This window comes from Polypterus senegalus, chromosome 4 (genome assembly GCF_016835505.1).
Source record: "Polypterus senegalus isolate Bchr_013 chromosome 4, ASM1683550v1, whole genome shotgun sequence".
Classification (NCBI taxonomy): Eukaryota; Metazoa; Chordata; class Cladistia; order Polypteriformes; family Polypteridae; genus Polypterus; species Polypterus senegalus.
The window spans coordinates 219,828,247-219,856,164 of NC_053157.1; the positions used below are offsets into that span (position 1 = coordinate 219,828,247).

At 40.6% G+C, this 27,918-nt stretch overlaps 1 protein-coding gene and 1 non-coding gene across 2 annotated transcripts in view; one reads left to right on the forward strand and one right to left on the reverse strand.

Annotated features, from left to right (window-relative positions):
• The window catches only part of LOC120528854 (sodium- and chloride-dependent GABA transporter 2-like), a 51,642-nt gene extending 24,265 nt beyond the window's left edge, over positions 1-27,377 (forward strand). The window contains exons 3-14 of the mRNA XM_039752932.1: positions 3,745-3,885; positions 6,984-7,071; positions 7,459-7,591; positions 7,721-7,855; positions 9,449-9,552; positions 10,466-10,590; positions 10,734-10,846; positions 10,936-11,073; positions 17,022-17,124; positions 26,742-26,842; positions 26,980-27,150; positions 27,267-27,377. Coding sequence (XP_039608866.1) covers positions 3,745-3,885; positions 6,984-7,071; positions 7,459-7,591; positions 7,721-7,855; positions 9,449-9,552; positions 10,466-10,590; positions 10,734-10,846; positions 10,936-11,073; positions 17,022-17,124; positions 26,742-26,842; positions 26,980-27,150; positions 27,267-27,377 — 1,463 coding nt within the window. The remainder of the gene's footprint in view (positions 1-3,744; positions 3,886-6,983; positions 7,072-7,458; positions 7,592-7,720; positions 7,856-9,448; positions 9,553-10,465; positions 10,591-10,733; positions 10,847-10,935; positions 11,074-17,021; positions 17,125-26,741; positions 26,843-26,979; positions 27,151-27,266) is intronic.
• Positions 2,481-2,552, reverse strand: trnag-ucc. The gene has a single exon. It is a non-coding gene; the product is annotated as a tRNA-Gly (tRNA).
• Positions 27,378-27,918: the final 541 nt, after the last annotated feature.

A 27,918-nucleotide genomic window follows, 5' to 3' on the forward strand; every position in this document is an offset into this window, starting at 1 on the left:
TTTCTGAAATGTTGAGTAAGAGATCCTTTTCCCACTGTACTCTGGGAACTTTAAAAGGAAGGGACTTTAAAATGGTTTTATATGTTATAGAAATGCTGTCTGAGTCACCAAGACTGATCAATATCTCTTCTGGAGTAGAAATAGGTGGGAGGTGAGGAAAATTGAGCAGATTTCATTTGGCTAGGTTTCTAAGTTGGACATAGTGGTAAAATTTTGTTGATGGGAGGATGTTGATGCAAAGACATCTCTCTATGATAAAATAAAATCCTGAGACGAGACAAGATGAGACTATTACCAAGAGATTTTATCAAGTCCCGTGAGACGAGACTCTTACCTTGAGATTTGTTTCAAGTCCCGTCCTCCTCTCGACCATATTCAGCCATGCACACGGTCCTCTCACCTCTCATTCGTGTGAATGCTTTTGACAGACACAGTTCCTGCTCTCTCAGCTCTTATAAATCTTTATGTTTTCCTCACTTTAAGATCCCAAATAAAGAAGACTTATTATGTCCAAATCTTATTGAAGAATTTTCTCCCAAAAGATAATCAACCGAAGAAATTAGTACACGGGCAATCTTAGCACTGAGAAACGATGAAGTGAAATGAATTAACGCGAAAATTGTCAATTGGTTACACTGCAGATTGGTTAAATGAGTATCAATGGACTATGCTGAAACAGTTGGTGGTGATTGTGCAGAAGATGAAAACAACAACTTACAATATCCCGAAGAATATTTATAACCATTAACACCATTCATTTGGTGCCCATCGTCAAATGCCCCAGCTAGATCCAAAAGGGCTTCAGGAGTTGCCTGTAACACAAAGGCCAATCCAAAGCCAACAAGTCCCAATATAGAATCCGAAAGTTAGGTCAAAACCCAATCTGGAAAATCACAAAGCACATTGAATTCATTCCCATATTTTCTTGTGTCTTTGTGCTCCTTTTGTCCAAATCTGGTTACTGTCGGAAGGAATCCTACTCTGTTGGACCCTTAAAGGCCTTTAACCTGAAAATTGCTCCAGGGGTACTGTACAATGGCTGATCCTGTGTTCTTACCTCCAAAGATCATGCAGAAAGACAATTTCTCTTCGTGAATTTAAAGTGTACCAGATATTTAAAACAAGCTCTCAAGGAACTGTGGGAAACCCTCCAAGTTTATTAGACAGAGGTTATTTCCTGGTGGTGATTTGTCACCAAAACACATGGAACATGCTGCCATTTAAAGACACTGTGCATAATTAGCCAAATAACAGCACAAATATACATATAAGACATAATTATTCATAATTTACAAAAATAACAATAAAACACATATATACACCTAAATATACAACAATTATATTCTGCATGCTGACTGTGACTTCCAACAATCGGATAATACACTTCTTCATTCCCTACTTTAGCATTTAAATCTGCTATTTTCATCTTTTTGTTATGGTTTGTGCTGCTTGTTATATAATCTCTCTGATCTTTCATAAAACATTTCCTTCTTCCTCCACTTCCTCTGTTAGTGCATGCACACATATAATTGAGATGGTCAAGAACTTCTCTCTTATTCTTGGTGAGCACATCCTTTCATCCTCCAGTTCAAACCCTATCTCTATATTTCTCACTATCAAACCCAGTTCCCAGAACATGATTATTTCCTTCATTGTAATTTATTATAATGTCTTTAATATTCATGATGTCTTTGCCTTTCCAACATATTACTTGAATTGCTTCTGTGTTCACTTTTTAACTCTTCTAAGAGTTGTTTCTTGAGATTCCTCTCATTCCATGTCGCTATCTGTAAATCAGAATCCATTTTACCTTGCTTAGGTTTAACCACGTTTTCCATTTGGCTGTTATCTCAGGGTTTTTGATAATTTAAGTGTTTGATAATGTAGGGTTATTGAGCAACCCCTAACCTGGTGGGCCTGATACTTTGATTATAGGGAGTTCTTCCCTTAGAGTTTTGCCTTCACCATGACAATTGAGGTTACTCTCCCTTTTCAAAGTAGGCCTCCTTACTTGGGTTATGTATTGTCGCGGATGCCAGGGGTGAAGACCCGGCTGGGACGCCTTGGAGGACCAGAAGTTGGACCATATATGGCATATAGAGGGTAATTTCTGGGATCCCAAGTTGTTTCATCGTGTAGTGGGTGTGGCAATGCACTGTACCAGTGAATGCTCCCCAACTTGACTTGCCTTGATTTTTAAATTCACCTTTCATGTAAATTAGCCAATTTAGCAGAAGTAACTTATTCGATTTTATTTTTTTTTCGTTGTAGTAATAAGGTTCTTCAAAACGTCTGAAAAGAATTATGAGTGATTTGACACGTCAGATATTTCATTCCTGCTGTAAGTTACACTTAAGACTGCATTTGTTGCCAATATGCAGTATACCAAGTACAGACTTAACATAACGCGTAATTAAGTTAGTAAGACTTTAGTAGCAATGCATTTAACTTGGCCAGGGCTCGTATTAAAACTGCAGTGTTGCGTTGGCCGGGAATCGAACCCGGGTCAACTGCTTGGATGGCAGCTATGCTAACCACTATACCACCAACGCAGGCCGTAAGGAAGCCTTTACTAATCTTTTAAAAATTTCCCTTTAAATCTATAGTCGTCTTTTTTTTTCAAATCCGTTCTGAAATAGGATATGACTCGGTAACGGCCGGATGGATTTTGTTTTTACTGTGAATGCAGGACGTAGAGATACGGTTTTCCGACTGTTGGATTTAACGACCAGATTTTTAAATTCACCTTTCATGGAACTCAGCCAATTTAGCAGAAGTAAGTTATTCGTAGGGAGGCTGCTCATCATGAAGGGGATGGTGGAAGGCCCTCGGGAGCCCGATCCCCGGAAGAGTCGTAACCGTTGGAGAGCCAATAGGATCAGGTCTGTTTGGGGATCGGAACTGGTGTGGTGCTGAGGCATCACCTGCTGCACGGCAGCACTCGGGTCCCAACTTCAGGTGGTACGACTCGGTACTGTGTCTCTTCGGTGAATCCTTGGGAACCTTTGGTTTGACTTTGTGTTGCTCATTAATTAAGTTCCGAATGAGGCACATTACCTGCATGGTGAGGGAGCGTCGGTTACGGCACTACGGTCATGTGGCGCGTTTCCCCGAGGGTGATAAGATCCCTCATTGTTGGGGACCCAAGTGGCTGGACCATATATGACATACGAGTGTGGAGGCGGCCCGAAGAAAAGGCATTGTGGCCAGGACTGAGTGTCAAATTGGGGTGTTGTGCACGTGACTGGGTCTGAGTGACCATTATTTGGGTCTATGTGACCAGTGTAAATAACTGTAAATAGTGTAAAATAAACGTATGGTGGTGAACAACAACATGTCCGCCTGTCTGTGTCCGGGTCAAGGTCCACAGTATGATACCATGGACTTCTTGTAGCTCTACCACTTTCAAATCAAGCAGAACACCCTGCTGTCGATGTGTGCCATCTTGCCAAGCCATATCCCAGCTAACTGCTAGGTTGCCTTTCCTCATCTGTTCACCGACTCATACTGCCAAAGGAGTTAGCTACCACAACTTTGTCATGGGTTGCACAGCTTAACCGTATCCACCAACTAGTAGGAGAGGTCGGAGTTGAGGTGGAAAGCCTAGGTGTTTTTGAGATACACATATTCTACAGACAAAAATGTTTCATACAAATAAATGTTGCTGCTGTTATTGCAATTTATTACAGGTCCCATAGAACTGTGATATTAGAAGCTTTTACTAATGTGCATTTATCATTGTAGGTATTGGATATGCAGGCCTGATGATTATCATTTACACAGCCATCATGTACATCATCATCCTGGCCTGGGCACTCTTCTATCTTTTCCACTCCTTTAGCAAAGTGCTACCCTGGGCCAGCTGCAGTAACACATGGAATACAGGTAATGTAAAGATAGAAAAGGGGAAACAAGGGACAACAACCATCTGAAATTAGTTTTCATGAGAAACAGTAAAAGGAAGTAAAGGAAAATATGAATTTAATGTACCTGGGTGACCCGTGGAGAACTCACATACAGTCATAAATGGTATTTTTGTTGAATTTTTCAGGGACTTTCTGCAAGTGATTGATTAGATTAGATTAGATTAGATTAGATTAGATTAGATTAGATAAACTTTAATATGAGGTGAACTTTATTATGAGCCATGGGGAGGTGAATGACAACATAGGGGAGAGCATCAACTGAGCAAAAGCATTGTGTTCATTGTATTCTGAGCGTTTCCTTAAATTGCTCATTTGTGGAAATTTAATGGCTTCTGTTTTGAAGCACTTCCAGCAAGCAGCCTTCTTGAAGTTTTCTAGTGATCCTTTAGTGTTAGATGTGAAATCAAAGTAAGTGAAAAGGGCAGAAGTTGTGTTTGGCTTGAAAATAATATCAATCTCTATTGTCACTCTGTTTTATTATTCTTAGCTATGGTCATTTATGAGGCAGCACCTGTTTTCCGCTTTACCTAAGTTCAGAAATGGCCCAATTGCACTGCACAACAATTTTTTTGAAAAGTCTTGCTTCCTGAAAAGTTTGTGATTATGACAGGTACCTACACAAAATATAGTTTTGGTTTAACTGCATCAAGTAGGAACTCTGAGAAATCAACATTTATATGTTTACTGACAATAACGTATTTAGTCAACTGAATTAAAAGTGTTTTGCTCCTGATTTTCTTTTGTATTCAATGTCTGGTGCCTCACGTTGCAGTGTCCAACAGTAGTCAGCAAGCATTGATGGATTCCAGTTGCCCTGGTATCGTTTCTCCATCGTAGCAATGTCCTAGTGAAACCTTTCACTGTGTTCGTCACTGACAGCACGAGATTTGCAGGGAAGAAGTCCAAGTGTGAGTGGAGGAAATGAATCTCGAGTGACATGTTGCACTTCATTGTCTTGTATGCTTTGAGAAGTTTGTCTACCAGCTGAATGTAGTTTGGGGCTCTGTAATTGCACAGAAAATTGTCAACAACATCTTTGAAGGCTTTCCAGGCAATTTTTTCTGGACCAACTAACAGATCTTCAAACCGCTTGACACTCATAACATGTCTGATCTGGGGGTCAACAAAAATGCTCTCTTTGAACTTGGCATCAGTTATTCTTGGGAACGTCTGTCTTAAATAATGAAAATTTTCGCCTTCCTTGTTGAGTGCTTTCACGAAATTCTTCATGAGTCCCAGTTTTATGTGAAGAGGAGGCAAAAATATCTTTGCCGGGTTGACAAGCGATACATGTGCCACATTTTTCTGTCCTGGAACTAACCTTTTATGGAGTGGCCAGTTCTGTCGAGAATAGTGCGACTCTTTGGCACGGCTGTCCCATTCACAGATGAAACAACAGTATTTTGTATAGCCGAGCTGCAGTCCTAATAACAGTACAACAGATATTCCAGTTGTACCTGCTATACTGGACGTGCTTCAGCAACAGTTCCATATTCTCATACGTTTCTTTCATGTGTGCTGCATAGCCAACAGGTACCGAAGGATAAATGTTGCCATTGTGTGGCAGAACAGCTTTCAGGCTTAACATTGACGAATCAATGAAGAGACGCCACTCTTCCGGGTTGTGATCACAACCCAAGGTCGAGAACAATCCTTCAATGTCACAACAGAAACAGAGACTGTCGACTTGTGCAAAAAATTTGGTTATATCATGACGTCGGCCTCGAAACACAGAAATGTACGTACCTGGTGACCGCAAACACCATTCCTGCAGTCTCGGACCCAGCAGCTCGGCTTTTTCTTTTGACAGACCCAAATCTCTGACCAAATCGTTCAATTCGGAATGTGTTATCAGATGTGGATTGCCTGATGAGCACGGTTCAAAATCCGGGTCAATTTCACTGTCAGTACCCTGCATTGCAGTTTCTTCATCTGGTTCGTCTAAGGTCCAATCCTCTGGTGGTTTTGGAATTGGAAGACTGTCGTCATGTGGCATGGGTCTCATTGCTGAAGGCAGATTAGGATATTCAATTGACTTCTTGTTTTTGGCAAAGAAACCAGACACATTAGTCAAACAGAAGTAACAGTCCGTCAGATGATCTTTCTGTTCTTGCCATATCATCGGAACAGCAAATGGCATTATCTTTTGAGTGCCTCTGAGCCAGGCTCTCAGACTGACAGCACATGTTGCACAGCAAATGTGAGGCGCCCATTCCTTGTCTTGATCACCAATTTTGCAGCCGAAATACAGATGATAAGCTTTCTTCACAAGAGCAGTCATCCAACATCTCTGAGGCGCAAGTGTATATTCGCCACAGATATAGCAGAATGTATCGCAGCTGTTAGGACATTGATGAGACATATCGCCCGACACCAAAACATCTATAGCATCAAGTTTACTTACTGTTATATTGCTACAGATACTATACTTTACTATACTGGTACTATACATACACACTGATTATATCTATATTAACCAAATGAGCAGGATCGGTGTATGCAAGCCACCTTTATAGCAGGCTGAGACAGCATCAAGCTCATTCATTCCATGACTGGACATGCCCAGGCTGCACAAACCGTTGCTGATAAGTCACTTACGGGAGCAAAAATGTTTGGATACAAATATAAGAAAAAATCATGACAAAACACTGAAACGGTACGTGATGGGTAAATTTTGATGTGATATCCGTGATCAGCACCAAAAAATCTATAAGAAACACCCAACAGTGTTCAAGCAAAAACTTAGTTGTGCAGTGTTGTGAAATAGAAGAATGGAACCCAATAAAATCTGTTTTTGGAGCGTTGGAAAACTTGCACATAACTGGATATAACTTTATTGGTTATGATCGGTCCATTCAGTCCATATTAAAAATGCCTTTGGGTTATTTAGTGTGGCAGTGTTAGTAAGTTAGTAAGTCAGATCTTACTATGAATAAGGACCACTTCATGGAGGTGAGCTGGTAAACCGTCTACCAATACAAGCCTCTGCAGTATATGCTCCTGCTTCTCTCCATATGAGCATGACATACTGACTTGTTCTCCTTCTATACCCTGCAGCCACCTGCGAGGAGTTTCACAAGGGTAGCCTTTCTACCAACTGGACGAAACTGGAGAATGCCACCTCACCAGCACTGGAATTCTGGGAGTAAGCCAGCCTTGTTTTGGATAATATAGTTTAAGTGAGTGTACAGTATAGCTAATGAAGATAGGGTTTACCTATAAATACTGGAAAAAAAAGAAGTATAGCTGAGGACCACTTGGTGTGGCAGATAATCAGTTCTTCCAAACTTGTGGCAACAAATATAACAGTCAGAGTGGCCTGGGCTTCAAAGCACAGATCTGTCAGTTCAGTGCCCAGCACTAAACAATATGCTCCTCCTGATGTTACTCACAGTCTTTTAGACAACTGGGTAAGCAAAGCAAACCCAAATAAGTTGTAAAAGTCTTTCTAAAGCAGTAGTTGTTTAGCCTGAGCAGAATGAGCTCGGGACTCCAGTGCTGAATGTGACCACTGTGCCTTCTGATCACACAGCAGACGGGTGCTGAACATCTCTGGAGGGATTGACGAACTGGGAAGCCTGAACTGGGAGATGGCATTGTGCCTCCTGCTCGCCTGGATTATCTGTTACTTCTGTGTCTGGAAGGGAGTGAAATCCGTAGGCAAGGTGAGGTCTGAATGTAACACACAGTACTGAAGCATTAGGTTAACTAAGAGAAAATTTTTGACCACTGTTAAGTAAGCAGATAGAGTTTGACAATGTCAATATCAATAGACTTGTCTCTGCTTCTCACAGGTGGTGTATTTTACGGTCTCATTCATTTACATGATGCTGATCATCCTCTTGGTGCGAGGACTCACTCTCCCTGGGGCCAAGGATGGCATTATTTACTACTTGTATCCGGAGCCATCTCGACTTGCAGACCCTCAGGTGCCAAAACTTATTTAATTAATACAGTTGCTTCAGTGAATTTGAATGATAAGATGGTACCTTACTTTGTGTACCATTACTGTTTGGGCCAAAGTTCAGTTCAGTTCAGTTTAAAAAGAGCATTTGGCAGAATTAGCATGTTACTCGTGTGTTCGCATGGATTATATCTACCAATCCAAATTCCTCCATCAATCAAAAGACATAATATGTTTCAATGCTGACTCTAAATCTTGATCTGTACGTGAGTGTGCTATATAATTGAGGGGCATCTTATTCAAGGCTGACTCACAAGCTCTTCTGTAAGTCGTTTCACATAAAAGATGGATACAGTTGTTAGCCAATTTTATGATGATAATCATTTCTTATTAACCTCTTTAGCTCTTAAGCTCTTGACACAGTTGCTATTTGTAATTATTGAATTACACAAGCAACCTTTTATTAGGTGTGTTCACATAAATTCAGATGCACCTATTGCAATAGTCCACAGCGATATGTCTGTCTGTCTGGCTGTTTGTCTGCATGAAACAACTCAGTCCCTCTTGGACCAATTTGGTTGAGATGCGTGGGGAACTTATTATTTGTTGAGACAGTTCAATTTTTGTTGAGATATCTCGAACAGATCATGCTTTATGAAGTGTTACAATTTCAAAAATTCTCATTGAAAAGCTTTGGCAAATTTGCAAACACGTTAATCTTAAAACTCTGCGAGTTCAACTAAGAATTAGTTTACTGTTTCAATTTTACCTTCAGAGCAGTTGCTTGAACCTGTATATGTTGTGTATTTTTCTCATTTATTCATTTGATAGCCTCTCTAATTCCCAACGGAAGTGAGTCAGACACTGGGCAGTACATACTCAGACAGGTCAAACAGCAGCGCCTTCTGCTGCTTGAGGTAAGTTAGCTAAGAGAGTACAAAAAACGTCACTTCTCTGGAAATATATGGAAGGGGAAAGCAATTACTCCAACATAAATAAGACAGAATTGATTGAATAATATTATCTGCAGATATTTTATTGTAAAGAATTGGCGTTATCAACCAACAGCTAAATGGTGTTTAAACTCAATAATAACACGGGGAACAGTGCAGTTGCTGTAACTGGTATAAACATAGCAAGGGTTTAGCAATGGCAGTGGTGCCTGGTGCCCATTGTATTCAAAATAGCCCTGACCAATGATACACATTTTATGCAAGATACACCTATGACTTCAGCGAAACCCCAAGGTGGACATTTACCTTTCTTACGTACTTCTCTGCCACTCCAACTTCCTCATACAATACCACAGCTCCTCTCTTGGCACCCTGTCATATGGTTTCATCAAGTCCACAAAGACACAATGCAGCTCCTTTTGGCCTTCTCTGTACTTCTTCATGAACAACCTCTGAGGAAAAATCGCCTTTGTAGTGTTATTTCCCAGCATGAAACCGTACTGCTGTTCATTAATTGTCACCTCCCTTCTTAAACGGGCTTCTACTACTCGTTCCAATAACTTAATTCTGTGGCTGATCAGTTTTATCCCTCTGTAGTTACTACAGCTCTGCACATCAATCTAACTCTTAAAACAAAGTGCATTAACTGTTTATTTCCCTTTCAGGTCTGGATGGATGCTGGAACTCAGATTTTCTTCTCTTATGCTATTTGCCTTGGCAGTCTGGTAACCCTCAGCAGTTACAACAAGTACACAAATGACTGCTACAAGTAAGTCCTTCTTCTGCTTCTCTGTAATTGCTCCTATTCTTTAACATACTGCAAACTAAATTTCAAATGACATTTCATAATAAAGGAGCTATTAGAAATAATCGCTGACTTCTAGGAGATACTAGAAACAATTTACACAGTACAAATAATCTTTCACTAATCAGCTGCATCATATAAGCTAGTATTTCTCAACCTTTATGGTCTCAGGACCCAGTTTTAGCTCTTAGGTTCTGTGATGGCCCACAGGCAGCAACTGAGGAGCCGGTGAAATGAGTGTCATTAGAAGAATGTCCCCCATTGTGAAGCAAGCTTGGTTAGAAAAATACAAAAGGGAACAATTATGTGCAGTGCTGTCGACTTCTTTGGCAACTGGCAGAAACTGAAACGACCACTTGTGATCCACCCACGCCAACCTATTGGATGGGAAATACTGATATAAACTATCAAAGGCCATAATCAATTAATCAATCAGGATTCTTTCCCCTTTTGCACACTCCATTACCCTGCCTGATTACATCTCCCTACAATCTACACTGGAAAAAATCAGGTTTAAAAAATAAATGATAACACTATTGTGTCTCACTGGTTCTAATGCTTCCATGTTCTGACTGTGTCTACAAGGGTAAATCAGTGACCCCAGTTGGTTGGATGTTGTGTGTGAGCCTGAGTGCTCTGTGGTGGGCGGATGTCACATCCAATAATGGTTTTCTACGTTGTGCCAGATGTTGCCTGGATAAGCTCTGGCCTCCTGTGACCATGCATTTGGGTTAGGCTACTTCATTTTAATGCAGTACTAGGGTGTTGTCCCGTGTTAGCCATTTTATATGTAGTGAGAAGTCAAGCAAAATGACACCTTTTATTAGCTAACTAAAAAGATCATTTTAATGGATGTGCTGATCTAGTCTATTTTTAGGGACTGCATTCACCTGTGCCTGTTGAACAGTGGAACAAGTATCTTGGCTGGCTTTGCTGTTTTTTCTACACTGGGCTTCATGGCTTATGAACAAGGTGTGCCCATCGATGAAGTGGCAGAGTCTGGTAAGCATGCAGTATGTGAAAGTGAAAAGCCCCTAAACATAACATGTCCTCTTTATGTTGCACTCCCATTAAAGTGGTAGATCCTTATGTGTGGGTTGCATCAGGGTGACAAAGGTGACTTCCATTTGATATTTCCTGTGTAGGTCCAGGCCTCATCTTTATTGTGTACCCATATGCCATCTCCATGATGCCTCTTCCTCAACTGTGGACCTTCTGCTTGTTTCTCATGATTTTTCTTCTTGGACTGGACACTCAGGTAAATATGCCTGCTACCTAAACAATTTCTGAAGTGCTGTCCAGCGTCTTCTACTTTGGATAACTCTGTGTTCCTCTGTCATTCATCAGTTTACGATTCTTGAAATCATCATGGCCACTACCAAGGACATGTTTGCTCATCTGCTACAAAAGGAAAGACGTTTACAGTGTCTACTGCTGTTCATCTGTATTTCTCTTTACATACTAGAGCTCCCAATGATCTCAGAGGTAAGAAAAAGAAAAAACGATTTGTGCTTTATATAGCACCTGTCACATTGTTATAAGGCACACAGAACTGATCAGGGGCCTCATGTATAAATGGTGCGTGGGCACAATAATGTTGCATACTCCTGTTTCCATGCTGAGATCATGATGTATAAAATCTAACCTTGGCATAAAGCCACACACATTTTCACGGTAGTTCAAACCCTGGCGTACGCAAGTTCTGCGTTCGGTTTTGCAAACTGGCAGCACCCAACGTCAAAGCAGTGCTACTGTTCCAGTGTGGTTTCCCTTTCTTTTTTAGATTAACATCCCTGACACAGCTTTATCAAATACACTGAAATTAACCGCATATTGTTTATTAGTTTAAGGCATCTGATTGTAATTAACCAGTAACAATATAATGGTCCAGGGAATTGTCAAACTATTCTAAAATACCATCGCTGCTTTAGCATTGTTACTCTCACTGCACCTTCTTCTTCTTTCAGCTGCTCCCGTTAGGGGTTGCCACAGCAGATCATCTTTTTCCATATTACTCTCACTTAATCACTTGGCGTATTTATATCACTGTATCTGAGTGGGGAATCACAGCTCTACAGAAAGCTGACTGGAAAGAGAATTATCGGTATAAAGTATCAAGCACACACTGCCTCAGCCATGCTGTCTATTTGAACTTCTTCCATACAGCAAACGTTTCAAAGCCTTTCCTGTACGGACCTCGTGGTTCAGAAACAGTTTCATACCAAGAACTCTAAATGCACTCAATCAGTCCATCAAGTGCTCCTTGTAGAACTGTTTGTACTTATAAGTACAATCACCTCACTGTAAACTTGTGATACAGTTAAAATATTGCACAACCAGAGCCACTTTATAAAGCACGCATTTACATATGATGACATATCATTTTTAAGATGAAATGCGCAAAATATGTTTATTATATTATACAGATAAAATGTTAACATCATTTAAATAATTTATATTGTTAATATTTAAACATGTGAGGACACGTTGTCGCAGCGCTAGCAAGGAGCTAATGCCCCGTTCAGGGATTGTTCCTGCCTCGCGCCGCATTCTTGCTGGGGCTGGTGCGACACTGGATGGATAGATGGATAGATTAATTAAACATTACTACAAAGATATTTCAATGTTCCTTAAAAGTTTTGAAGAATCGGAGTTCTAAGCTTACAGATGGCTTAACATCTATTACTGAGCTGATTGTGAGGCGATTGGTTACTTGGAGAAAGAAAATGAAGGACAGGAATTTGAGGTTAGTATGTTTGAATGAGACAGTACTGCAGCAATAACTTATTTCATCGAAGGTTGCGCACAGAGCAGCAAGCATCTTGCGTGAGGCAGGAACAATCACTGCACCACCGTGTTCCCATGTTTAATAACATGCTTTAACTCCTTTCATCATGAAAATGATATCACGTATACATAGTATTTTAATTATTCAGAGAGCTGTAATATCATGAATGTAATGGATTCTGTGTCCTGTCGGAGGAAGAGAAAGAACAGAAGCACATAGTGATTCACGCACATAGAGCACATAGAAGATCAAATACAAAACAAAGCATTAAACTTGCTACTTTTGTTACGATGGGATTTGAGAAACTACTAAATTAAACGATTTTAAGATGAAGTTTATGATGTTCTGCTTTAATGAAAAAATAAACTACGTGATTAAAGTGAAAATTTCGAGATTAAAGTTGACATTTCAAGCTTTTTTCCCACTGTGTCCCTAATTTGTTTTTTTTTTGTATCCTAATAAGCTTTCCTATGACACTCAGATGGTGGGCTACGACTCACCTTTTCATGGCGACTTTGATATCTGACAACTTCTTTTTTATTTCTGGCACTGTGCAATTTTGTGAACTTGAGCTTTCGAGTTTTTCCAACACTCTATGTCACTCGATCAAATTCCTTTTGTTGTTTATACCACTGTTTAAACCAACAAATAGTACATTTTTCCTTGCCTCCACTTGGTATTCTCTGAAATTCTTACTTTTGCCATTGACTTTTCACAGAATGCTGAGCTTAAGGGTTATTTATATTGATTTGCATATTCAAAGGTGCGTAATTCTGGGAGGAGTTTGGGAGTGTCAGCAGGCGCGTGCACGTGCGTTACTTTCACGCTGGAGCAGAAGAACATGGAAGGTGGTGAACCCACAGATTTATGCATCTGGATTTTTTTTTGTGCATACGCATATTTCTGCTTTTGTCAGTACACCATGTTTTAGTGTGAATTCTACGCACTGCGTTATGCATGAGGCCCCTGGTCTTCCTTCCATGTATTAATTATCATAAACATTCAAACGGTGATGTGGTCAGTTATATACAAAGTACAAAGATCAAATATGTGGAAATAAAAATCCTTTAAATGGTGCCTATAAAATGTATTCACACTCTTGTAAGTTTTCACATTTTATTGTTATATGGCATTGAATTACACAGAATTAATTCTGGCTTTTAATGGCACTAATCAGCAGAAATAACAACAATTCTCTTCAAAGTGGTCTCAATTAAAATACAAATACAGTGGGGGAAATTAGTATTTGTGTTTGATCCCCTGCTGAATTTGTAAGTTTGCTCACTTACAAAGAAATGAACAGTCTCTAATTTTTATGGTAGTTTCATTTTAATGGAGAGAGACAGAATATCAACCAAAAATCCAGAAAAAACACATTACATAAAAGTTATAAATTGATTTGCATGTAATTGAGGGAAATAAGAATTTGATCCCCTACAACCCAGCCAGAATTCTGGCTCCCATGGATTGACTGTGCGCCAATTGCAATCAATCAATCAGTCAATCAATCACTGATACTCCTGATCTCAACTCATTATGTGTGTAAAGCACACCTGTCCACAGAATCCATTTCTTCTATTCCAACCTCTCCACCACCATGGGCAACACCAAAGAGCCATCAAATGAGGTCAGGGACAAGACCTGCACAAGGCCGGAATGGGCTACAAGACCATCAGCAAGAAGCTTACAGTATAACATTCTTATACATTACGTGATCAGTCCATCTACAGTGAGATACCATGTGCTGTCAGCCAAAATAAACGTGTTGGTAACATTACACTTATAGGCCACAGGGAAAAGGTAGCTTTGTAATAGCTGTAATTTGATTCTGTCACAACCAAGCCTTTCTCGCATTTTGCACCCAACTTTGAACACCCTTACAACGTGTGGGATAATACAGGTTAATGCATTTCCCCACCAGTCCATGTAAGGTAATGTTAAAGCAAGTCTAATTCATGCAAATTAGTATGCATATTAAGGTCATTGCCCCCAGTATGGATGAACACACAAATGTGAATCGCAATCAATATCACAGTATCAACACACAGGCGGACATGGATGTTCTGTAGCATCCAGCATATTACCTAGAAGATAGGTGGGGCAGGATGGGTGATTGACAGTAAAATGCCACACAAGAAGGATGAGCTCTGCATTTCATGAACCCCTGGAACATTCACTTTACACTGTATAAACACAGGAAGGTTTAAGAAGGCAGGCAGAATCTCCCGGAGTACCTGATAAATAGAGCCTTGCAGAATAAACAGAGAGAGGCATGGCACTCAGCTCTGGAATATGATCGAGAGCAGTGCAAGTGTTATTGTGATTTCAGTATAATTAATGAGGCATTTCCCATGGCTGTGACAGGTGATTCCTCTGAAAGTACAGCTGTGGATCATTCATTGTTAAATAAACATGTTCACTATCAGCCTTAAGGAGACCTGGGTTCACTTCCCGGGTCCTCCCTGCGTGGAGTTTGCATGTTCTCCACGTGTCTGCATGGGTTTCCTCCGGGTGCTCTGGTTTCCTCCTACAGTCCAAAGACATGCAAGTTAGGTGCATTGGCGATCCTAAATTGTACCTAGTGAGTGCTTGGTGTGTGTGTGTGCCCTGTCCGGGGTTTGTTTCCTGCCTTGTGCCCTGTGTTGGCTGGGATTAGCTCCAGAAGACCCCCGTAACCCTGTAGTTAGGATATAGCGAGTTGGAGAATGACTGACTGACTGACTGATTATCAGCCTTAACTCTCATTCAGTTTGTAAGCCTTTGTCTTTCCATCTCAGTGTTTGTTGCAATATTATTCATTATGTTGTTAAGTTTCAACAATTATGTGCACCTCAGAGCAATATCCTACTTTATTATATTTTCTTTTTTCTTCTTCTTTGAATATTATTATTATTATTATTATTATTATTATTATTATTATTATTATTATTGTGATTATGCCTCTGTGTTAGTACAAGACAACTACAAAACGTTATCTGTGTTATCATGATTTTTCCCACTTTCTACCCCTTACTTACTTTTTCCAGGGACACGTGCACTTGCCAGGTTCGTTACTGGTATGGTCTGCTCCCGCACCTTAAGAATAACACACACATTCATAGATATGCACATACACACAGACCCTAAACACAAAAGTGCCTATGAATGACACACACACAGCTGATTAAACCACTTTAAACCACACAAGTGCCTTATGAATAAAGCAACTTGTCACTCTCTTAGCAGTTCAAAAGATTTACTTATTATCGCCACAAACAACATATGATGTTTAAAATATATCTCAGACCTAAATATTAATTTTGTCTCTAGGAACATATTTAAACATACAAAGGCTCAACATCTTTGGTTATAGGTCATTTATAAACCAAAGATATCTTACTTGACGTACTGTTCCTTACTATTGGGTGGTGCTCTTACCCTCAGCCTTAATAAAGCTCACATACAGAGCATATGGCAAACTTATGGCTGCCCCAGGTGCTCGGAAAAAATGTCTACTTTATTACTTCAGTCACTTCAGATATAAAAAACAAAGTATAGAACTTTCAAAAGTAATATGGTATTTATAACATGACTAATAATAATATCAAATAGAACATAATGCAGTAGTCCTAAAGAAAGCTTACTGAAAGAAATTAGAGATGTCAAGGATGAATGTCCTAGGGTGGCATTGATTTAGCAATCAATGTTCGTGAAATGCTATTAACTAACGATCAGATCAAAACTGGTCACACGTCTTTGTTTTTTCTTCTGACGTCACTCTTCCTTTCGTCGCTGTTCCTCTTCTGACGTCACTTTCAGACGAGGCATATTTACTATTAAATTCTACCTGGGTTTTGCACCACGTGATTGTTAGATGTTCCAATTAGCTGGCTGTCAATATGATGGATGAATTTGCTCAGATTCTATAATCTTGTTTGAGAACGTAAGTTTCTAATGTTTTAACAATCTCCTATCTCAAGATTCCATTTCAGATCCATTGGCATCTCCTTCTGCTCACAGGTTGTAAAGTAATCGGGTACAGCTTGAACTGTCTTCCTTTCCCAAGCTGTAAATCAATTTAGTCCTGGTGCCTTTTTCTTCACAGGTGATAAAATCGTCAATACAGCTTGAGGCATCACCTGGATTCTTACTCAGCTCAAACAGATGGTTCTGATATCGGTACAATTCAGGAAAACAGATTGCCTTTGACATTAACTGTCCATGCTAGTGACCTGTATTTAAGTTCATCTGTTGTTTTGTCTTGAACAAAATATAATTAAAATATAGACCAAAACTTACAGATTTTGTACCATATGACAGTCATCTATACTAATAAAAGGCAAAGACCTCACTGTTCTCACTCGAAGAACAAATCAAGAACCAATCTTGTAAGGCACCAGTTCATCACAGAACACACAAAGACAGTCATGCAGACTTTGTCAGTCATGAGCTTTCAGTAAACCTGCTAGAAGGGCCTTCCAAACATGAGGAGAGACGTGGAAACTCAATATAGCTAATGAGAGGTTGAACCCGAGTCTCTATGTCTCTGAGTCAGTGATGCTAACCACTAAGCTAATATGCCACCAACTGACAACAGATACATCACATTGTTGTTCAGATCTCATTGACACATTGGCTGGCCATGTTGTCTTCTTTGCATTTGCAGGGTGGAGTATACATTTTCCAGATCATCGACTACTATGGGTGCAGTGGGAGATGTTTTCTGTTCATCGCAATCTTTCAGAGCATTTGCATTGGCTGGGTTTATGGTGAGCAGGTTGAAAAGCAATCATTTCCCCCTAAAGATTCTTGATTTGAGTGTCTGACATCTCCTCACCTGGGACTGAGTGCTGTTGTCTATTGGCTGGAAGGTATTGTAGCCTGTGCCCGGCTGCCCATGGGTGCCACTTTTTCTTTCATTCCTTCTGCCTCTCTTTCTTTCACTTAATAAGGATTCTAACCTCTTATAGATTATAAAATTTGTTTTGCTAAATGAACATATTTTTAGTGTGTAACTTTTCCTGACCTAGGATTTTATGCTGCCCCCTGTTATCTAGAAGGTATCCAATTCCTTTCTATCCTTCTCTTTGAGCAAACAATCTGCCTTCTAGTGCTTACAGGGTATCATGTTAGCCTTCTCTGACAGTGTCATTGTTAGTGCTGTGACAAGATGGCAGAAACATGATGAACAGTGTAATACAGGCCTTTAAAAAGCCCCACAAACAAGTCAATTACCTCCAATTGCCTGGTCTCACCCCAGGCAGCCTCACCCCAAAGATTAAGCTTAGAAATAGAGCAAACAGGACAAGAGGTAAACATGAGTCAAAAGGCTAACACACTTAATCCTTTATTCAATACCCAGAGTCCAAAGATAAAGCAACATTATCCACTATAGCTAGGAAATCAACAGATGTACTTACAAAAATTGTAATATATAATATGATGTTTCACCCGGAAATGGCAAAAAGGGTGTAACAGAGAAAAACAAGATTAACAAAAAGCCAGGCTAGGCCTCCCTTAGCCTATCCAGAGTAGACCTCACCCCAGGCAACTTGATCCCAAAATCTACTAACCTGCCTTACTCCACAAAGACCTATAAAGAGGTTTCGACTTCAAAATACTTAAAATGTCCCAAACAATCTCAGTGTGACTCTCAAGGGAAAACAGGAGATTGGAAACATACAATGATTACAGCGAGTTGCTGCACCCACCACACGGCGAACCACCCGGATTGAGATCCAAGTGCAGCCACGAAATGGGGGTGACACCTCAGCACCACCCTGAACAGTCTGAGGTTATTTTACTGTGTGGCTGGAGTGCCAAACCTGCCACCAATCCCCAGGTTTTCCCTGCAAGATGGAGGACCTCGAGACCCCAGGACAGAGCAATTGCAGGTTAAGGGCCTTGATCAGTAGCCTAACTGAGTAGAGTCTCTTCTGGCATTTATGGGATTCGAACCGGCAACCTTCTAATTGCTGGCACAGATCCCTAGCCTCAGAGCCACCAGCCTTCCCTCAAGGGACAGGTAACCATAATAAAATGCAGAGAAACAGTCACAGTTATGCTGGAGAATGTCACAGTTATGTTGTAACCATGTTACAAAAAAATAAGTAAGTAATAAAATGCAGTTTTGAATTTTATTCTTATTTCCATGGCCATCGTAAAAGCATCAAACAACTATAAATGTGTCAGAGAATGTTTCACGTTCAACCAGTCATTTTTAATGACATATCTACAAGTAATATATCTAGTTCTACTATACTGTTACTGTATTATACTGTTTTTAAATAATTATCCGTTACTGAAAACCCATGGACTATGAATCATTTTGAAGGACAGAACTTACTCTTTCAAAATGTACTTACTTTCATAAAGAAATTATAATGTGCATCCACATCACAACACCAATAGTGGCAAGATTCAAAAACATCATTACAAAAAAAAAGAAAATTCTCAAATATAGAAAGTGGAAAACATGGCAAGTGTTGTTTGAAAGCTGAAACACCCGACCCATTTAGTAGATTATCATATCATATCATATCATATCATATTGTATGCAGCTCAATCAGGATGTTCAAGAAAGCCAAGGAGCTTCTTCCGGTGATGTCGCATTTCGATGGAAAAAACAATAAACCCTGTGATGTGGTATAGCCAAATGCAATACGGCATTTTAACAGCAAAACAAAGCGCTGCACTTTAATTATTGCAGTGAGTAAATGACAGATTGTACGACACTGGCGGATCGCTCAATGAAGCTCACGATGGCTCATTTCAGGCAGGCCAGAACAGATTGCCCTGCCAACTCTAGAAGATTTTGTGCTACGCTCAGGACAAGAGCTTAATAGAAAGAAGCAGTGTAATGACTTCAGGGTCTGGACCTGAGACCTATCTGAGGGGTCGGGAATACAAGGAAAAGTAGGCTGTAATAATGAGCTCTCTCTGTGAGCAGTAATGGGGTTGCAGTCAGAACTTAGAGAGAACTACAATCTCATCTCCAAGTTCCTAAAAGACATCAGCCTGGATGCATGGCTGCCAGACAGCCTAGGATGTGGATAATGGCCTTGGGTTTGCTCCCGGAGCAGGAGAATTTGAGCCCAGGAGAGTGGAGTGAAGCAAAGTGGGACAGGGTGTGTGAGTAAACAAAAGAACAAAGCAACTGGGAAGTTGTGTCTCCGCTGAAGAACTTAGCAGAAGCAGTTGCTGAAGATGCTGACGATCTGCTCAAAGGCCACTGACCAGCGATCAGCATAAACATTCCACTGTCTCCCCCACCTCACCCCCAAGGTTGTTACAATATATATAGAGAGAGAAAGATAAGACGTGAAAGTGAGAAAGGAAAGCTTTTCCATAGACAGGTAGAATGACCAATCTATCTACAGTAGGCTCATAGAGGTGGCAGCATTTATTCTTTCTGACGTAACATCTAATCATTTAATTTGTTTAATATGTATTCCTGCTCAGAGAGATGCTTGACTAGGGAATATTTTTCCATTCATTATGCAGATAAAAATAGTAATATAACTGTGTTGTGTGCAAGTAAAAAAGAAACATGAAGTCAACCAAAGATATACAATAATACATACAGTTGTGCTTGAAAGATTGTGAACCCTTTAGAATTTTCTATATTTCTGCATAAATATGACCTAAAACTTCATCAGATTTTCACTCAAGTCCTAAAAGTAGATAAAGAGAAACCAGTTAAACAAATGAGACAAAAATATTATACTTGGTCATTTATTTATTGAGGGAAATGATCGAATATTACATATTTGTGAGTGGCAGAAGTATGTGAACCTCTAGGACGATCAGTTAGTTTGAAGGTGAGGTGTCCGGTGTTGTCAATCAATGGGATGCCAATCAGGTGTGAGTGGGCACCCTGTGTTATTTAAAGAACAGGATCAATCAAAGTCTGCTGACTTCACAACACATGTTTGTGGAAGTGTATCATGGCACGAACAAAGGAGATCTCTGAGGACCTCACAAAAAGAGCTGTTGATGCTCATCTGGCTGGAAAAGGTTACAAAACCATCTCTAAAGAGTGTGACAATGTGGGTTCTGGCTCCTTGCTCCCATGTCTGTTTGGGAGCCCTTGAACCCAACACTGTCGATAATGTTACAGAGTGAGCTAGTCAGTGAAGGCAATAATTAAGCAAGGGGATGGTAAAAAGTGAAACAGTGCTTTTATTAAAACAGTCCACAAAAACATTGTTCAAATAAAGTGCAGTGTTTTCATAATTCCATAAATAAATAATCCCATAAAAGAAAGGTGGAGGTTAAAACTACTAAATAGAAAAAAACAATCCTTAAAGCCAGAGGTTAAAATGTTTCTTAGGAAGCAGTCTTTAAAAACAAAATGTCATACCCGGTGCTTCTTTCCTGTTAGCGATGGCGTCTCACCTGCTTCCTGCTTCAACCTCCGTTTCCTTCTCTCGCTCTTTCCGTTTTGTTCTTTTTTTTTTCTCCCTTTCAACAGACTCGCGCTTCTTTTAAAGAACGAGGGGCCATAGCAGCTGCAGCAAATTAGCCATGGGAACAATCACGGATGTGGGCAGTCCCTCACCTGTGCACTCGGTGAGAAACGCCCGCACCACAGATCACCCCGTGGCTTGCTATGGCCCCAACGCCCCCTCGCTAAGCCGCCACGAGAGCGGTGATTATTTATTTAAAAAAAATGCCTTTTACTAAGCGAGCTGTGGACCCATAACACCACATACCACCCCCTATAAAACTCCAGTTGCATGGGAAGGCTCCACACCACTGCCAACCCAATGCAACTGGAGCTCAGGTCCACAGCTCGGCCACTCTACACTGCACTAACAATAAAAGCACTAAAACAAATCCCCACAATAAAACAAATCCAAGCCCCCTTCATAAAACAGGACATTTAAAAGAATAAGAACTTTAAAAGACATATAAAAACCAACAATAAATAAATGTCCATAAAAATCTCCGTCCTTAAAAATGTCCTCCTCCGGCTTGGGTATGAGGTTTCCACAAAAAGTCTGGTACCAATCCCGCTTGCTGCTCCGTCTCCTCTTCGGGCCCCCACTGCTAGCTCATCCCACCACTGCCACCAAGTGTGACGATGTGGGTTCTGGCTCCACGCTCCCATCTGATATTTGGAAGCCCCTGAACCCAACACCGTCAATAATGTCACCGATGAGCAAGTCAGTGGAGGCAATAACAATCGAGCAAGGGGATGGTAAAAAGTGCATAGTGCTTTTATTAAAATAGTCAAACAAAAACAGGTGTTCAAATAAAGTGCAGTGCTCCAAAAATAGTTCAATAAATAAATAATTCCATAAAACAAATGTGGAGGTTAAATAGAAAAAACAATCCTTTTAAAATCGAGGTTAAAACATCCAACAGGAAACAGTCTATAAACAAGCCCGGTGCCTTTTTTTTAAACTAGCGTCTCTCCTGCTTCACCCATCAGGGCCCCGCAACAAGGGAGACGCTCTCTCTCTGCAGCTGACCTTTGTGCCTGCCTCTGCTGTCAGTTGCCTTTCCGATCCTTGGCTCCCGGTTGGCTCCCCCAGACAGCGACTTGGGAATTCCCCACAACCAAGGCTCTCACGCAGGGAACACCACGTCCCAAGTCCCAACTCCCGCTACCTTCTGCGCCTTCCGAACCAAATCTTTCCGTTAGTGACCACAACCACTTCTCCCAGGTGTTGGCCAAACACCCAGGCGACCTTCAGCTGCCTGCGAGTGTTTGCTCGCCTGCTTCCTGCTGCACCGATTTGCTCGCTCTTTCTCTCTCTCTCTCTCTCTCTCCCTTTACCGTTTCCTGCTGCAACCTCCATTTCCTTCTCTGATTTTTCTTTTTCCACTCTCCCCCTCTTAACCGACTCGCGCTTCTTTTTAAGCAGCGAGGGACCATAGCAGCTGCAGCATATTAGCCACGGGAACAATCACGGATGTGGGCAGTCCCTCACCTGTGCACTCAGTGAGAAACGCCCACACCCGTGGCTTGCTATGGCCCAACGCCCCCTCGCTAAGCCGCCGCGAGAGCGGTGATTATTTATTTTAAAAAAATGGCCTTTACTAAGCGAGCTGTGGACCCATAACACCACAAAGAGTTTGGACTCCACCAATCCACAGTCAGACAGATTGTGTACAAACGGAGGAAATTCAAGACCATTGTTACCCTCCCCAGGAGTGGTCGACCAACAAAGATCACTCCAAGAGCAAAGCGTGTTATAGTCAGCGAGGTCACAAAGGACCCCAGGGTAACTTCTAAGCAACTGAAGGCCTTTCTCACATTGGCTAATGTTCATGTTCATGGGTCCACCATCAGGAGAACACTGAACAACAATGGTGTGCATGGCAGGGTTGCAAGGAGAAAGCCACTGCTCTCCAAAAAAAACATTGCTGCTCATCTGCAGTTTGCTAAAGATCACGTGGACAAACCAGAAGACTATTAGAAGAATGTTTTGTGGACAGATGAGACCTAAATAGAACTTTTTGGTTTAAATGAAAAGCGTTATGTTTGGAGAAAGGAAAACAATGCATTCCAGCATAAGAACCTTATCCCATCTGTGAAACATCACAGTATCATGGTTTGGGCCTGTTTGGCTGCATCTGGGCCAGGGTGGCTTGCCTTCTTTGATGGAACAATGAATTCTGAATTATAGCAGAGAATTCTAAAGGAAAATGTCAAGACATCTGTCCATGAACTGAATCTCAAGAGAAGTTGGGTCATGCAGCAAGACAACGACCCTAAGCACACAAGTCATTCTACCAAAGAATGGTTAAAGAAGAATAAAGTTAATGTTTTGGAATGGCCAAGTCAAAGTCCTGTCCTTAATCCAATCGAAATGTTGTGGAAGGACCTGAAGCGAGCAGTTCATGTGAGGAAACCCACCAACATCCGACAGTTGAAGCTGTTCTGTATGGAGGAATGGGCTAAAATTCCTCCAAGGCGGTGTGCAGGAATGATCAAAAGTTACCGGAAACGTTTAGTTGCAGTTATTACTGCAAAGGGGGGTCACACCAAATACTGAAAGCAAAGGTTCACATACTTTTTCCACTCACAAATATGTAATCATTTTCCTCAATAAATAAATGACCAAGTATAATATTTTTATCTCATTTGTTTAACTGGTTTCTCTTTATCTACTTTTAGGACTTCTGATGATGTTTTAGGTCATATTTATACAGAAATATAGAAAATTCTAAAGGGCTCACAAACTTTCAAGCACAACTGTAAGCATTCATGCGTTCTCCAGCTGAGTTATTTCAGTTGGGTTGTAGGGACCAAAGCCTATCTCAGCAGCACTGAGTACAAGGCAGGAAAAAGCCATGTACAGCTTAGAGGGTGGGGGTCCCAGAGAGGAAAACTACATTCACTGTAAGGGACTCTGCTGCTAGTGACTGCAACTGACGAAGAGGTGGTTTAGTATTTGTTTACAGGAGAAGGCGACACTGAAGTCAGAGTTCAGCTTCCTCGTCATTGTGTCCTGAATTTGGGGTAAATAGACATACACATCATGTCCAGTTCTGGGCATGTCTCATACCGTATACAGCAGGGGTTCCCAACTCCAGTCCTGGGGGATCACCGTGGCTGCAGGTTTTCATTCTAACCCTTTTCTTAATTAGCGACCTGATTTTGCTGCTAATTAACTTCTTTTGAATTGATTTTAATCGACTTGTTTTTAAAGATTTTTGCCTCTGAATTACTTTATTTCTTTTCTTAAATGGCACCCAAACAGAAATGAAATGTGAAGTAAGTGAGCCAACAGAAGGCCAAGTAAGTAAGGTCAACCAACTCCAACCAGTTGTTTAAGTAGGCACCGAGTCTTGTCAGTAATTAAACCCATTCTGGAATTCCATGGCTTGTTGCTGCTCTCATTGTGCAATAGTAGACATTTCTGAAATTGTTGATTTTCTCTTTTCTGTTAAAATGTTTTGTGGACCTGTGCAGATCAGCATTTCTGATACCTTCACCTGTCTTTATTTTCAGATATTGTATGATGGACACCTGTTGTTTTTACTCATTTTGTATCTCATTATTGTTTGGCAGCTAATTAAGGAAAAAGAAACAATTAAGGGGTCTGAGTCTTCAAGAGCAAGTTAATTAAAATGAGTTCAAAAGAAGTTAATTAGCAGCAAAAACAGGTCACTCATTAAGAAAAGGGTTAGAATGAAAACCTGCAGCCACTGGGGCCCTACAGGACCGGAGTCGGGGACCCCTGGTATAGCCTTCTTTATCCCTGGATGCTTTGCATTCACAAAACACAAAATAGTGCACAGACATTTTTTTTATTATTATTATTACAGACCTATTTGTCTTTCTTCTGTGCCATACAAAATTGTGGAAACTATAATAAGAAATACATTAGAAAATGACCTAAATGAAAATAATAATGATCCTAAATAGCAACCAGCATGGGTTTATGAGAGGAAGGTCTTGCAAAACCAATCATTTAGGTTTTTTTTTTTTAAGATGGAACCGGAATAGTTGACAACACATACAACAGAATTTAAATAGACTTTCAAAAAGCCTTTGATCCTGTCGTCCCACACCAAAGATGAACTCTGAAGCTGTAGGCATGAGAGGTAACCTTCAAAACTGCATCTCGGCAGGAGACAAAGAGTACAGATAAGAGGAGAATGGTCATCAGTGGAGTCCCTCAGGGGTCTTTCCTTGGACAATTACTTTTTCTGATTTATATTAATAACATTTATTCTGGTATAGTTAGTAAACTTACTAAAAGAAAAACTAAAATTGGAGGGAATTCAAAATGACCTCGGCAGCTTTCAGAGCTGGGTGAACACCTTGAACATACGATTTAATGTAGAAAAGTACTACACATGGGCAAAAGGAACATCAATTACAAATATATACGATGGGAGACACTGAGGTACAGGAAGAAACCTCGGAAAAGGATTTAGGGGTTTATGTTGATGCAACAATTTAATCAACTAAACAATGCACAGAAGCAATTGAAAGGGCAACTAAAATGTTAGGTTATACCACAAAAACTGTTGAATTTAAGTCAAGGAATATTATACTCAAACTATACTATATAAGACCACATCTGGTGTACTGTGTGCAGTTCTAATCATAATGATACAAGGAAGACATAGCAGCACATGAAGCTGTGCAGAGGAGAGCAACCAAGTGCATCATGGGAATGAAGGGAATGGAAAACTGTGACAGACTCAGAGAATTAAACATGAGGGCAGTGGAATGGTGACAATAAAGGGAGTAGAGTTGGCGAAGGTGGATGAGTTTAAATACTTGGGATCAACAGTACAGAGTAATGGAGATTGTGGAAGAGAAGTGAAGAAGAGAGTGCAGGCAGGGTGGAATGGGTGGAGAAGAGTGTCAGGAGTAATTTGTGACAAACAGGTATCAGCAAGAGTGAAAGGGAAGGTCTACAGGACGGTAGTGGGACTGGCTATGTTATAAGGTGTTGGAGTCAGTGGCACTGACTAGAAAGCAGGAGACAGAGCTGGAGGTGGCAGAGTTAAAGATGTTAAGATTTGCATTGGGTGTGATGAGGATGGACAGGATTAGAAATGAGGACATTAGAGGGTCAGCTCAAGTTGGATGTTGGGGAGACAAAGTCAGAGAGGCGAGATTGTGTTGGTTTGGACATGTGCAGAGGAGAGATGCTGAGTATATTGGGAGAAGGATGCTAAGGATAGAGCTGCCAGGAAAGAGAAAAACAGGAAGGCCTAAGAGAAGGTTTATGGATGTGGTGAGAAAGGACATGCAGGTGATGGGTGTGACAGAACAAGATGCTGAGGACAGAAAGATATGGAAGAAGATGATCCGATGTGGTCACCCCTAAAGGGAGCAAAGAAGAAGAAGTCTCAAGCAGAGCATACCATGTAGGGACCTAATTCAGGTATTTCAAATCCTTAAAGGCACTGATAAAGTAGACCCAGCAACATTCTTTCATCTCAAGAGTGAATCACGTACTCAAGGACATAAGTGGAGATTAAGGGGAAGTGCATTTAGAACTGAAGCCAGGAAGCTCTTCTTTACGCAAGGAGCTCTGAGAGTCTTGAACAAACTACCAAGACATGAACTTGAAGCAGAAACCTTGATATCCTTCAAGTAGAATCTGGATGAGATATTAGGACAGCTTACCTAACAGCTAAATGATGGACTGGATGATCTCCTCTTGTTTGTCTGATTTCTTATGTTCTTAACTTATTACAAGAGCAGTTAATCGGTTAGGGATCTATCAAGTTCTTAATTGTGACTTATTCTCACTATTTCCATCTTAATCAGTCTAAAGTAATTAAAATGAATCTTTTTTTCATTTATCCACCTCAGTGTCCTGGTTTACACAAAGAGCCCCCATCTCATCTTAATTCCTGGTGTTGCTCACCATGGCCGATGTCCTTAGCCTTACCCTTCTCTTTTCAGGTGCTGATCGCTTTTATGACAACATTGAAGAAATGATAGGCTATCGTCCCGGACCATTCATTAAGTACTGCTGGATTATCTTCACACCTGTCATTTGCATTGTAAGACCATTATTTTACAGTATGTTTTGCACCTATCATTTGTAGACCCTCAGACCATTAATGAATCTGTAGCCGAATTGAAATAAGAAATTGCATCCTGGCCTTCTTTCTTCTTGTCTTTGTCTTTGTTTTTCTAGGGCACTTTTATATTCTCTCTGGTGGATTACACCCCATTGAAATACAACAACACCTACATGTATCCAACATGGGGGTATGTCCTGGGATGGATCTTAAGTCTCTCTTCTATTAATTTCATGCCACTTTGGATGCTTTTCAGACTTTTTTGGGCAAAAGGAACGCTTTGTGAGGTAAGCAGGGAGAAACAGATGTGAAGTATGATGGGCTGAAGGGCCTCCTCTTGTTTTGTCAAACACCTTATGCGACTTGGTCTCAAGTGTGGATCTTTCATGTGTCTTTTGTGCAGCGTTTCCACTCACTTTGTAAATCCAGACTTCAGCAAAGCAGGAGTAAAATCCGAGTCAGAATGGATGCCACAGAGCTGTATCTGCGATGTGAAGAAAATGAAAAACAATGAAACAAAACAGGGCAAAATAAAGATATGAATAAAGTTAAGAAACATTTTTGTAGCTGAATTTTATTATCAAGTGCTTGCAGTGACATGCTGTCTTCCTACAATATACTGCAATAGACCATGGGATGCGTGGCGAGGTTGATGCCATTATCAGAGCACAGGAACCATTTCAAGGTAAAATAAAACTTACATAAAATGGCCAGCTTTAAGAACACAATGAAACTGAAAGAAAGAAACTTCAACTGCAGAAAAAGTCAACCACATCAACTCTTTTGTATGGCCATTGAGTCGTCTACTGTCCCGAAGAGACATTCAAAAACCATGAAGTGGCAGACCCCCAGGAACATTTCTACATCACCCCACTCATGCCGACAGACTAAAGTCAGCCAACAATACTAAAAAGAATTTCATCTCACATAGCAAAGAGACAACATGGCACATAAACATTTATCAGAATAAAACTCACATTAGCAGATAAAGTCAATGAGTACTGCAGTCTGGGAAAAAGAGCTTTCTTGTGAGGCCTGGGACATCAGTTTTCATG